The sequence below is a fragment of the Eschrichtius robustus genome, chromosome X, assembly GCF_028021215.1.
Source record: "Eschrichtius robustus isolate mEscRob2 chromosome X, mEscRob2.pri, whole genome shotgun sequence".
Lineage (NCBI taxonomy): Eukaryota > Metazoa > Chordata > Mammalia > Artiodactyla > Eschrichtiidae > Eschrichtius > Eschrichtius robustus.
Window position 1 is genome coordinate 118,687,434 of NC_090845.1, and position 13,775 is coordinate 118,701,208.

Here is a 13,775-nt window from a genome sequence, read left to right on the forward strand (position 1 = left end):
CGGTAGAAGAGGGGCGTGTGGACTGGAGGGGCGCGGGCGGGGTGCTGTTTCTTAAAAGAGACCTGAAAGCGGTTTTAGAGAACAGGAAGGGGGGTGGAGAAGGAGCCGCTGAAGATGGTGGAGGGAGATGACTGTTGGAGTAGGTCCTAGAAGAGGCAGGAAGGAGGTGGCGGGATGCGGAGTGTAGACTGGGGCTTAACGTTTCAGAAGGGAGGAGGGAACAGCTCTGGCACTGCGGCTGGAGGGGAGGAGGAACGCGTGGGCACTGATGGTATATTGAAGGGAGACTGCAGGCTGAGGACGGTGAGGACTGTTTTCCGGAGGATCTTGATTTTCCCAGTAAAAAAGGAGGCAAGTCTCGAATTCCGTGTGACTTACCTGTACGAGCATCGAAGGCGGGGCTGAGGTGGGCAGGCGCGGGGCGGTGGGGGGGAGGGGAGAGGAAGCTGTGAACCAGATGCCCAAGTGCTCGGTGAAAGTGCGAGAGAGACCAGGAAGTCGTTAGAAGACCGGGAAAGGAGAGGGTGTTAGCGCTGCAAGGCAGGGTGGGGCCGTAAGGAGCTTGGAACCACAATCAATGGGGAGTGAGTGGAGTGCCAGCTCCTTCAGGCCACCTGATACAGGGCGTGAGCGTGTGTGTGTGTGTGTGTGTGTGTGTGTGTGTGTGTGTGTGTGTGTAGGACAGTGGAGTGCTGAGGAAATAAGCAGCCTCCACTTGAAACAGCGGCAGAGCTTGTGATGTCCTGAGCAAGATTCAGGTACCGGGAAAAGGAGGAGATGGAGAGGGCATCGGTGCAGCACCTGAGAGGGCTGGGTAGTTTGTTCCTAGCGGAGGGTACTCCAGAAAGCACATGACAAGGATTGGCAGGGGAGAGCAGTAGTGAGAGGAGAAGCTGGAGGGCGAGGGGCACACAGGGCACTGCTGGGTTGAGACAGAAGTATATTCTGAGGGGAGCCAAGGGCTCATGGGGTTGGCCTGCCTGATAAAATTATCGGCCTCTCAAGATTCCTCCTGGAACTCTGCTCTAACCAGGTTGCTGGGGAAAGGGTGAGAGTGGGGATACTAAATTGCTGGGGCCAGAAAACAGAGGTAGAGTCTGGAGCTTGGAGACGTTTGTTAACTCTTGCCAGGCAAGCAATCTGTGACTTTCGTTTTGTTTTGTTTTCTTCTTGAGCTCTGAACACTAGGAGAATGAAAAATGGTTTTGTGCCGGGGCAAAACAGCCTTGGGTTTGGTGGTTAGGCCTGAAGAAGCAGGGATACTCCTTCGCTAGGTCTTCTCGGGTGACAGAGATAGGTCTGGGGAGGGGGGGGCAGTGGGGAGACTGGGAAGGATCCTCACTTGGGTTTCTTGTCTCTACACAGCCCAACCCTGTTCACACAGGCCAGTGAGGTTAGGCTGGAGGCAGGGTGTAGGGGACCGGCAGCCATGAGGTTGGGAAGGGACAGGCAGACCCAGGTACTAAGAGGAGAGACGGCTCAGTCACTGGCACAGCTCCTGACCCGACAGGGATAGAACTCGGAGTTAAGCACCATTCCAGCACTTTTTTTTTTTTTTAAGCTCACCATCCTCACAGAACTTAATGAGCTGGTTAATGGGAGTGAATCCACACTGGGGCAGCTGGGAGTTGCCTGCATGTTGTTTGCCTTAGCAAAGAGGTTATATGGCCGTAACGTGGCCAAAACGTTTGAGAATCATGACTTCTAGGCAGAATGATAGGAATTGGATTGATAGCTAGTATCATCAGTGGTCTGAAAGAATTGAGAAAGACTATGTGTCGGTAGGGGTGAAATGAGCTCATTTAAAAACATTTTTAGTTTTGGAGATTGGTAGGAGCCTCACCAGGATATGCTCAGTATCCAACAGGTAGAGGCCTGAAGGGAGGGTGGCAGGTCAGGACTTGGGATTTGGAGTTCATTCCTGCAGAGGTAGAAATGAAACATTCTAGAGAAAGTCTAGAGGGAACAAAAAGCCCACAAAGACTAATGAGTGATCTGAGGAGAATGGAGAAAATAGAAATCCGCTGTTCTCAAAGAGGTGAGAACCATGAAAATTCTGGTGTGCAAGGTTGAGCGGCTGAGAACAGGGAAAATACTCTTTGAGGAAGAGAGATGAGATATGGTGTCAAAGGTGGCTTCTGAGCTGGGGAAATCTGCTTTAAGATAGCAGGGAAAAGGAGCAAGAGGAGAAGGAGAAACTGATCACACCACAAAAGATTTTTTCCTGGGGAGGGAGCGGAGTGTTTGGAGTATGGGTAAATTTGAGCACAAACCGATTGAATCTTTGTGAGATTGAGGAGTTTATCTGCAAGAGATGACTCACATCAGGTAATTTACGTGTAAAGAAAACCGAGCATACAGACACACACATAATCCTTGCCTTTGAGTCAATTATTTGTGAACTACTACAGTGCTGTTGGTTTTTTTCCCTATGAGGACAGAAGAAGGAGAATCCGATTTAAATTACAGATGGAGATTTAGGCCCTTCCCAAGAGGACGACTTCTTATCCTGTTAAGAGACACTGGGAGACAATATTGAGATGGGTTATGAAAGATCGATTCCCCTGAGAGCTCTAAGAATAGGATCGAACTAGACAGAGCGCAATCTGCCACGCTTTGATTACGCTGAGCCCAGGTTTCTTTTCCAGAAGGCAGTGGGCTAGATTCGACGGTCTTTCATTGCCTGGCAGCGGAGCCTGAGCGGGGAGCTGGTGCAGTGGGGGACAGAAGGCCAAAGGCTTGGGGCCCAGTGAGCTGGGAGTGTCGCGTCCCCTTTAAGAGCGGCGGCGGCGGCGGCGGCAGCGCGCGCTCCGACGGCTTCCCTGGGGCCCCGCCCCTTTCCCGTGAGGCCTCGGGGAGTGGTCCGACCGCGGGCGACTGCGGGTGAGGAGCGGGGCGGGGGGTGGGGGGAGTCATGGCTCGGCGCGGCTGGCTGCGGGCGCCCCTCCGCCGCGGCGTCGGCGGCGGCGGCCCCCGGGCCCGCCGGCTCACGCGGCCCCTCTGGTTGCTCCTCGCAGTGGGAGTCTTTGGCTGGGCCGGGGCTTCGGACGGCGCTGGCGGAGAAGCGAGAGCCATGGACGAGGAGATCGTGTCAGAGAAGCAAGCCGAGGAGAGCCACCGGCAGGACAGCGCCAATCTGCTCATCTTCATCCTGCTGCTCACGCTCACCATTCTCACGATCTGGCTCTTCAAGCACCGCCGGGCCCGCTTCCTGCACGAAACCGGCCTGGCTATGATTTATGGCAAGTGCCTCAACCCCGTGTCCGCCCCTGGCGCTCCCCCCCTTCTCTGCTCCCCGGCTGCCTCGCCTCCTCTCCTGGCCCTGCACGGCCTACGTTCGGCTCCCCTTCCAATTCCTTCCATTTTCCGTCTCGCCTTTCTCCCCCACCCCCGTTTCTCTCCCTCGCCCCCCTTTTTTTCTGCTACGCCCCTCGTTTCTCTGCCTTACCCCATTTCCTCCTCAGCCTCGCCCCCCGTTTTCTCCGCCTCGCGCCCCCCCCTTTCCTCTGCCGGTCCACACCTTTTTTTCCTCCGACCCCACCCCCTTTTTCTTCCGCACCCGCCACCCCCTCCGCCTCTGCCTACCGAGCTCGGGACCCGGGACTGAGGATGGGAAGGGAGTGGATGCGGTGTCTCAGATTGGGCTGAGGACTGGGGGAGGGGAAGCCAGCATAGCGATCCATTTCTCTGGGTGTCAGTTCGTTTAAGGTCCATTGAAGCTGCAGTAGTATCTCTGCTGCTCAGCATCTGGCGTTCTTTTGGAGCCAGAGTCCACCTTTCCCCATCACCCAGATCTTGCTACGCCCTGTCCTTTGGAGGTTGAGAATGAAAAACTGACTCCCGTGTACCCCAAGTAAAAACCTGAACAGGAAAGAAGCTGAAGAAGGCTTAGGGCATTTTTGATGACGTCCTGATGTATTGTACTATGCCTGTAATATCTGATATGGATACGTATGGTTGCCTCTTCTAATTCAGGCCGTGCCGCGGTGAGGACAAGAGGTAAAGATCTTCCAGCAGCATGTTGTACTGTAGGATGATCAGGACAGTTCGGCCAAACAGTAATTAGGAACACCACGCATATGCAGTATTATGGGTGACTTGCTGGTAGCATAAGATTATTGACAGATCGTTGAGTAAATGGCTTCAGTTCTCGTGTCTTACTGTGCTTTCTTTGCGAGGTTTCTTATTTATCTTTATTTTTTGGTCATGAGGAGAGAAGGGCAAATCAAACCCTGGACTCAGAGACATTTTGGCCTCATGAGAGGAAAAGATGCATATTGCTGACTGTCTTAATCTAAGATGACCGCGGAGGCATATATGGCTGGAGAGATGAGGGCAGACAAACAATCCTTTCTGTGCAGTACATGAGTGAAGATTATCTTCATTTGGAACAGGCTTAAACTGATGAGCTTGTTGAGCTTTGTGTCTCAGACTTGCAGACAGGTGGGAGAAGCCTTGGCACAAAAGGACGTTTCTCCACGCACGGCCCCCCCCCCGCCCCTTTCCAGTAAATACAGACTTCTGGAATGTGCAGCTCAAGGGTAGCACAGCAAGGAAAGGTAGTTGTGTCCATCAGGAAAATGCAGGAACTCAGGCTTATTTTTCATTTGTAAGGTAATAAAATTCTAAGCCTGTGTGCAAAATATCTTTGCTCCCTAGGATTCTTAGTTTTTGGACATATTGGGTGGTTTTCATATTTCATGGTTTTGTTTTGTTTTTTTTTTTTTTGCATTCTATTTGCAGCGCTCCTTAAGCTAAATTAGCCAGATAAGCTATATATCTCTATATAATTTCTCTGTATACCAGTGTGTGATTTATTTACTATCCTCAACAAACCTTTGCTACTCAGCCTACTATGTTATGCACAGAAAATACAAAGAAGTATATGATCCCCACCTTCAAGGAACTTATCCCTCTTGGGTAGACAGGTCATATAAAGAAAATAAAGGCATCTTAAATTCCATTAAATGCCAAGTGAGTATTACGGTGTTAAAAGAAGGAACTGATCACAGAAACCTCTTTCCTGTAGAGAGATATAGTGTTATGAAGTGGTTAAAAATGTAAGGCTTTAGACCAGAGGTCTGCAAATTTTTTCTGTAAAGGACCAGAGAGTAAATACTGTCGGCTTTGTGGATCACATCAATCTCTGTGTTGTGAAAATGTGTTGTGTTTTCTTCTTTGTTTTGTTTTTTTCCTTTCTATAAACCTTTAAAAATTTAAAAGCCATTCTTAGCTCTTGGACCATACAAAAACAGACCATCATTGTGATTTCCAACCCCTGCTTTAGAGTCAGACCTGGGTTCCTGTCTTACTATGCCAATAACTCTGTGTGATCTTAGGCCAGTCCCTTACCTTCTTACACTGTCATCTATAAATTAGGAACAATGATAGTAGCATTATTGTGAGGAAGAAATGTTTTTAACTTAGTACCTGACCCCTAAGTAAATGCTCATTAAATGAGAGCTGCAATACTATTATTATTATTGCTGTTATAACTGCATTTTTTCAGGTTAGGCTCAGAATAGTTCTTTTAATTATTCAGTCTTGTAAGTTAAGAGGCAGATATAGTATTTTTTATAAAAATCAAATAGGGACTTAGAATTTCCCTGAAAATATTTGCTCTTTGGTAGTTGATAATCATTAACCTCCTCTAACTCTTGGGCTAAAGGAGAAAAGTGGGATTACTGATTGCTTTCCCTGATGTTTCTAAGTTAATGAAAAGTGATGGAGTACCTTAGTGTTGGTATTTTGTGAAGGAAAAGCAAGGGTATCTCTTGTGGAATATAAAGTGAAAGAGTGTTATCTGTGAGTCAAATTGGGTTGATTTGCTACGACTTGGCATTCTTTAGCCTGTCCCATTTTCTCAATATGGGTGATGGGGACTGGATGAACAGCCTCCTGACCAACTCCCAAGTCCAGTTTGAGAAAAGATGGGGCTGGGTCAAAGTATTTTCAGTGCCATGGAAATGGACATTTGCTAATCCTAATTACCGTCTGCCATTTACCTTTTTTTACGACTCTTGTACCATTATAGCTATTATGTTAATATATTATTTTAAGACCTTTATTTTTCAGCTTGACTTCCAGATGAAAGGGCTTCTTACTCTGGGAATGTCCAGACCTCCAAGATTCAGCCCACTGATGATTTAGCTATCTAAATCCGAGAAAAATGCTACTTAAAATAAGCTTCTCCTTTATTTTTTTGAGAAGCCAGGTTACAAAGAGAGAGAGAGATTAAGTTGCCAATGTGGTCACTTTCTAGATTGTAATATAGCCTAATTGCCCCAGTTACAATGTCGAAGCACCCAAGTGTTCTGTTCATTGGGCTAGCTTGCTTAAGAAGCTTAAAAGTGAGTCACCGTTAGTAAGTCTGAAAAGTGATCACTCACTGCAGTATGCTTACAGATGGTATAAAAAGCAAAAGACAGGGAAGCAATATTTATTATGCCTTGAACTACAGCATCCAGAGTCCTAGGTTTAGCTAATGCGATTTATCAGTAAATATTTATTAAGTGTCTTTGATGTATGAGATATGATGAGAAATACAGATATGAGTCATCATCCCTGTCCACAAAGCACTTACAATCTAGTGACTGAATAGGTAGTGTTTATTGAGCATTATAATGTGTTAGACGCTGCTTAGGTGCTCAACAAATATCATCTCATTTAAACCTCATGACACCCCTGTGAGATGGGTACTATTATCTTTCCCATTTTACAGATGAGGAAATTGAGGCACAGGGAGGTTAAATGACCTGCCCGAAGTCACATAACTTGTAAGTATTAAGGCAGGATTCAAACACAGTCAGTCGGCCTCAGGAGCCCCATTCTCTTAGCCCCTTAAACCATATTGCCTCATGTTGAAGAGATAAAACTTATCTATAAAGACAAAACAGGTTGGTATTATCATCACTACATATGAGGAAACTGAGGTTCAATGAGAAGTTATGTACCCTAGGATCACAGACTAGAACTTGATAGAGCCAGAATTCATACTTCTATCTGCCTTCCAAACTTGTGCTTTTTCTCCTACACTCTACTGTACTAAATTTAATAAGATTGGATATGAAGGGAGTTAATACTTAAAGTTACAGGGGTTTTGGAGGTGAGTTGTGAGGGAAGCTTATGAGAGAATGGAGACATAACCACCGGAGAGCAAGTTAGTAGTGATGAGAGAGCAAGGAGGTGATTAGAAAATTATAGAGACTTTGGAAATAGAAAACCCAGATTTCAGTTCTGGTTTTGCCACTTAATGCCAAATAATGTTGGGCAAGTCATTTATCCCCATTTTATAGATGAGAAAATAATGACTGAGAGATTTGTAGTAGTTCAATTAGCTTTTCAGACAGAATCTAACAGCATTCTTTAAGAAGTAGATAAGTGTTATATATGTACATACACACAATATACACACATACATAAATAAATACACACACACACATACATACATACACTTTTTAATCTGTAGAAATTGTATCAATTTTGGCCACACTCAATACCCCCAGTGATGTTCCTTCCATATTTTTCACTATTAGAGGCTTCTAGTGTGATAATCTGGAAGAATGTGCTGAAATCCATTAGAAAACCAATTTCCACTGTGAGACTCATACAGTGGTCGGCCTTGGGTGATACTGAGTTCTGTATCCCTGGGGGGGTCTCCAGCACAAGAGGGTCAGGAATGTGTAGGAGGAATGGGACTTCTCTGTTTTGTGAAAGATATCTCTTTGTGGTTGTACTCTTTGTTGCCTGTTAGTGGTAATTTTAAATTTCATGATATCAGTAGTTTTTGTGCCTCTGTCTATGTAGGAGGCTAGAATTTTCTGCCTTATCCCCTTAACAAAGCACTCCTTTTGTGTACTTTCTGTTTAGTGAGAATTGCTTTAACTCCGTGATTAGGATTTGACCTTTCACAGAACCCAAATTAACTTGATCTGTCAACTGTATTCAGAGAAATTCCAATTTTTCAGCTGTCTGATGCTGTAATAAAAGGATCTTGATTTTTTCCAACCTAAGTAATTATTCTTCTTGCTGGTGTTCTAACTGCCAAGGTGTATGTTTCAGATTTGTCCAAGTGCTGAGCCCTCCTCAGGGCACGCAGTGGCGTTTCAGCATTGGGTCGGGGCACGGTAGAACCAGTGGGTAGTCTTCCTTACACAGTCAAGCTTGGGGATATGGAAAGAATTTATGCTGATATTTTTACTGTTTGTAGTAGCTTAACTGTGATTTTTACCCATAAATGTAATGGGACAACTTAGTACTACTGAACATCTTAATTAGGAGGTCTCGTGAGATAGTAGAGAAAAGAGCTGTTCCTATATCATATAGGCAGGATGACTATGGAGTGATAGCCTTTTCTCTCCCAGGTTATGTTTATCAAACACGGTTGATATCCAGCCATCACTTTTTAATTCTGTTTTTTTTTTGGAGGTGAGATATTTTCAAAGTGTATCTTTCATTTATTATTTTTAAATTTTAAATAAATTTATACCCCCTTCACCCATTTCTACCACCTCCCATCCCCGTCCCCATGTCTCTGGCAACCGCCAATCTGTTCTCTGTATCTATTGAGCTTTGTTTTTGATTTTTTTTTTTTAGATTCCACATGTAAGAGAGAGAATACGGTATTTGTGTTTCTTTGTCTAACTAATTTCACTTTGCATAATGCCCTTGAGGTCCATCCATGTTGTTTCAAATGGCAAGATTCCATTCTTTTTCATGGCTAAATAATATTCCATGGTGTATATGTACCACATCTTATCCATTCATCCATCAGTGGACACTTACGTTGTTTCCATATCCTGGCTATCGTAAATAATGCTGCAATGAACATAGGGGTGCATATATCTTTTTGAGTTAATGTTTTCATTTTCCTTGGGTAAAAACCCAAAAGTGGAATTGCTGGATCATATAGTAGCTCTTTTTTAAATTTTTTGTGGAACCTCCGTACTGTGTTCCATACTGGCTGCACCAGTTTACATTCCCACCAACAGCGCATAAGGGTTCTCTTTTCTCCACATCCTTGCCAACACTTGCCATTTTTTGTCTTTTTTATAATTGCTATTCTAACAAGTGTGAAGTGATATCTCATTGTGGTTTTGATTTGCATTTCCCTGATGTTTAGTGATATTGAGCATCTTTTTATGTACCATTGGCCATCTGTATGTCTTTTTTGGAAAAATGTCTATTTAGCTCCTCTGCCCATTTTTTAATCAGATTGTTATTTTGCTTTTGAGTTGCATGAGTTCTTTATATATTTTGGATATTAGCCCCTTATCAGGATATGATTTGCAAATATTTTATCTTTCATTTATTTTAAATCTGAACCTTTGTTAAAACGTTTTTTAGAGTCGATGTCATTGTGCTGTTTACCAGTTACTCGTTGCTGCTCACTTAAACAAAATACATGTGACTATAAGTTGACCAGAAGGATCCTTCACCTCTGCTTCCTCCTCCCTTCTCAGCCAACTACTGCTCTTACACTCCCCGTTTCTGCTTTATCACTTCCCACTCTGGTCTGGCTTCTGCCCCCACCTCTTCACTCAGACTGCTCTTAGCAAGGTCACCTATGACCTCCTTGTTGCCAAACCCAATGGACACTTCTTAATGCCTGTCTTCCTCGACTTTGCTGCAGCATTTGCTAGTTTTCACCACTTCCTCCTCTGTTCTTCCTACTCCTGTGGCTTTTCTTTCTTAGACTCCTTCAGCATCTCCTCCTCCTCTACCAACCCCTTAATTTTGGCATAAACTCCGAGCATATATCCATAGTCCTCTTCCCGCTTTGTTTGCTCCCTCAGTAATCCCATCTGTGCTTCACTTCAGCCATCTTATGACTGCTAAGTGTATATCTCCAGTCCAGATCCACCCCCTTCCTTGAGGTCCGGATCCCACATACTCAACTGTGCATATGTCACAGGTACATCAAACTCAACATGTCCAAAACGGAGCTGCGCATTTCCCCCTGTAAATCTGTTCCCTGTCCCACTGACTGGCCCTCCTACCCCCCTGATTGCCTAGGCCAGCTTACCCACCTAGTTGCCAAGTCAGTTTAGGTTCCTCTTAGCTTTTCATCTCCCTTCCTCCCAGTCCAGTCAGTCACCACATCCTTCTACAAGATAATACTTTCTAAAAAAAATCCCCCTCTCTCCCTATCTCTGCTCTCTTAGATTAGGCCCTGCACTCTTAGTGCGTGAATGACCTCAGTGGCCTTCTATCTGGCCTTTCTGACCCTCTGTAGTCTAGACCAGTCTTGCTAAAATAAAAATCTGATGTCAAGCCCTTTGACATCTATGGTTCTGTGGCTTCCTTTTGCTTTCAGGATGAAGTCTACACTCCCTTCCCCAACATGCAAGGTCTCTTGTGATTCAGCTCCTGCCAGTCTTTCACACCTCAACTCTTGCCACTTTATATCCCAGCCATACTGAACTATTTATGATTCCCTAAACGGGCTGTTTTCTCACTCTTCCTTGACTGGATATGTACTACTCTTCCTCCTACCTGGGAAACCGTTTTCTCTTACTTTGTTACTTGCTTAGGTGACACCTCTGGGAAGACTTTCCTAATGTCCCACTCCCTCAGGCTTGCTTAGGTACATCTTTTCTGTTTTCATAATACCTTGTATGTATGTGTATGTGTGTGTGTATATACATATATATATATATCTATATCTATCTATCTATCTATGTATATATATACACACACACACACACACACATATATATCGTGTTATAATTGTTTATTCAGTCTGTTTTCACCAGCTGGACTGAGAGCTACTTGAAGGCGGGACCTTGTTTTCATCTGTGAACCCCGGGGGCCTACTTAGCATAGTAGTCCATTCACATATATTAAAAGAAAGGCTGACTGGTTAGGGTGAAAGAGAAAGGAGAAAGGAGACAGGAAGGTAAAATGCCACTAATAGTGGAGTTAAGGAAAGTTCCAGACGTTTGAGTTCAGTTTGCAGTTGAGGTATATCTATACAGTGGAACATTATTTGACTGTAAAAAGGAATGAAGCACTGATACATGCTGCAATATGGATAAACCCTGAAAACATTATGCTGAGTAAAAGAAGCCAGATATAAAAGGTCACATATTGTAGGATTCTACTTATGTGAAATGTCCAGAATAGGCAACTCTATATAGAGAAAAAGTAGATTCGTGGTTGCCAGGGGGTGGGAGTCGGGGTGGGGGAAATGGAGAGTGACTGCTAATAGGTCTAGGGTTTCTTTGTGGAGCAATGAAAATGTTTTGGAATTGGATAGTAGTGATCAGTATCCAACTTTGCGAATATACTAAAAGCCACTGAATTGTACAGTTTATTTATTTATTTTTATTATTATTATTTTTAATGCTATTCTTGTCTGCTTACATTCTTTTAATTTATGTATGTATGTATGTATGGCTTTGTTGGGTCTTCGTTTCTGTGCGAGGGCTTTCTCTAGTTGTGGCAAGCGGGGGCCACTCTTCATCGCGGTGCGGGGGCCACTCTTCATCGCAGTGCGCGGGCCTCTCTCTATCGCGGCCTCTCGTTGCCGAGCACAGGCTCCAGACGCGCAGGCTCAGTAACTGTGGCTCACGGGCCGAGTTGCTCCGCGGCATGTGGGATCTTCCCAGACCAGGGCTCGAACCCGCGTCCCCTGCATTGGCAGGCAGATTCTCAACCACTGCGCCACCAGGGAAGCCCTGTACAGTTTAAAAGGGCAAACTTTGTGGTATAGAATTATATCTCAATAAAATCATTATTAAACATTTTGATCAGTATAGGTTTATGGTACCTAGATCATTGTGCATATTTGAATGTCAATATGATGATCCAAGCAAAATTCCAGCAATACATTGACATCATAGTGTCAAAGTCAGGACTTCTGTTCCATGTTTTGATTTTGAAACATATTTTAAAATTAAAATCTGACCTTTTAGTATTAGAAGAACTCAATCAATCTAGAAAAATTATTGACTTTACAATTTGTAAAATTTGTGTTATTTGGCCAGCCATGTGATTTAGGAATGACTTGAGAAATGCATGTGTTTAAGTCTTGTGAATTGATGGATGGAGGTGGTAAACACATTTCTAACATGATTACACAGTTAGGTTGGGACACCTTGGAGCATATTCTGTGTACAGATGACTTGAAGGTATTGCCTCATTTTGTTACCTTCCTAATTACTTACTTATATCTTGATCTAGGGATGCAATGATACACGTTGTTACCTTAGGGAATGTTTTCCCTTCCTGTCCCACTGGCTTATATGAATATCGAACTCTTAGATTTGTGATTTTAGTAATACTTTAAAATGTAACTTCATTTGGTCTAAAAATGAGTTTAGAATCACAAGGGACTATCATAAGAGATTTTCTGTTATCAATTCAAAGGTATGTGTGGGGTACAAAAGAAGTAGTTTCTGTCTGAAAGGAGAGCTTATATTATTCTTTTATTATTTCCAGGTCTTTTGGTGGGCCTTGTGCTTCGATATGGCATTCATGTTCCAAGTGATGTGAATAATGTGACCCTGAGCTGTGAAGTGCAGTCAAGCCCAACTACCTTATTGGTAAATGTTAGTGGAAAATTTTATGAGTATACGCTGAAAGGAGAGATCAGTTCACATGAGCTCAATAACGTTCAAGATAATGAAATGCTTAGAAAGGTAAGTTCTTCGTTAAAGGGAATCTTTGGATTTTTTTTAAGGTATATAATAGCAGCAAAGTGATTCAGGAGAAAAATAATGAATTTTTAATGATATTTAGAATAATCAGTCTTTTCAAATTGAGTAAAACCTCAATTAACCAATGTAATGCAAGGCTAAGGAAATTGACATGTCTATAGTTTGCTTTTCTGATTGAGGCTAAGTACTACAACCCTTTTTGTTTCACTCTGTAATGTTTACAGTTGTAATAAATGGTGACCAGCATTGAGTGAAGCAGAATTTATAAGTGTTTCTTTCAATCTGCTTATGGCCCTTAGAGTTTTATAGTAGTTTAGCACATTGAGTTTATTTGATAATACCTAAAATATTCCATTAACCTTTTTTTGAATTCTTTCTTGCCTTGACTGTGCTGAGCACAATTTAATCTTTCTTTGATTCATAATCTGGCACAACGTCAGGGGCCTCAGCCTGAGTATCAGGTACTGTACCACGGTGTGCATGAAGCTTGATGTAGGTTGGGTTACAGTCTTACTGGCTTCCAGACATTCCTGGAGCTGCTTTCTCCTGTCTTCCCCATAGTTGCCATCCTGAAGCTTCTCAGGGCCTCTTTGCTCATGTCTCTGTTTTCGCCCACCCTTGGCCATTGGCCTCCACTTCTGCCTTCTACATTGGCAGGACTTGGCTTTTATAGCTACTTGGTTGTGTTCCTGACCATCTTTAATGCTTTTAAAAATTTCATACGAACTTACAGTTTACTTTGCAGAAAGAGTTTTTTTTCCACCTGTGGAAAATTCCAGTTCCTTAAAAGTTCTAGGAAATTAAATTTTAGCATCAGTATGTGTAGCTGCTCTGTGTTCATGTCAAATACTACAGCCTTATGAACAGAAGGGGGCGTCTGTATTATTATAGGGAATAGGTATTAAAAGGAATGGGCTGTCAGGACTAGAAATTTGACTTGTACAGAAACTTTTTACCACAATATTATGTTATATACCTTTAGAGATGTTACCTATGCAAGAAGTCTGTTTCCTCTTGCCAACAACAATGCTGTACCCCCAAATTTTATGTTACCAGTTTTGGGTCTCTTATTTAAAGCAGACATGTTCATACTTTCTCTTATTTAAAAAACTTTTG

The 13,775-nt window shown here is 43.5% G+C and overlaps 1 protein-coding gene across 1 annotated transcript in view; it reads left to right on the plus strand.

Moving 5' to 3' along the window:
- Positions 1-2,914: 2,914 nt before the first annotated feature.
- SLC9A6 (solute carrier family 9 member A6) overlaps positions 2,915-13,775 on the plus strand; it is a 55,028-nt gene continuing 44,167 nt past the window's right edge. Inside the window, exons 1-2 of the mRNA XM_068533170.1 lie at positions 2,915-3,242; positions 12,442-12,641. Of these exons, the coding sequence (XP_068389271.1) occupies positions 2,915-3,242; positions 12,442-12,641 (528 nt within the window). The remainder of the gene's footprint in view (positions 3,243-12,441; positions 12,642-13,775) is intronic.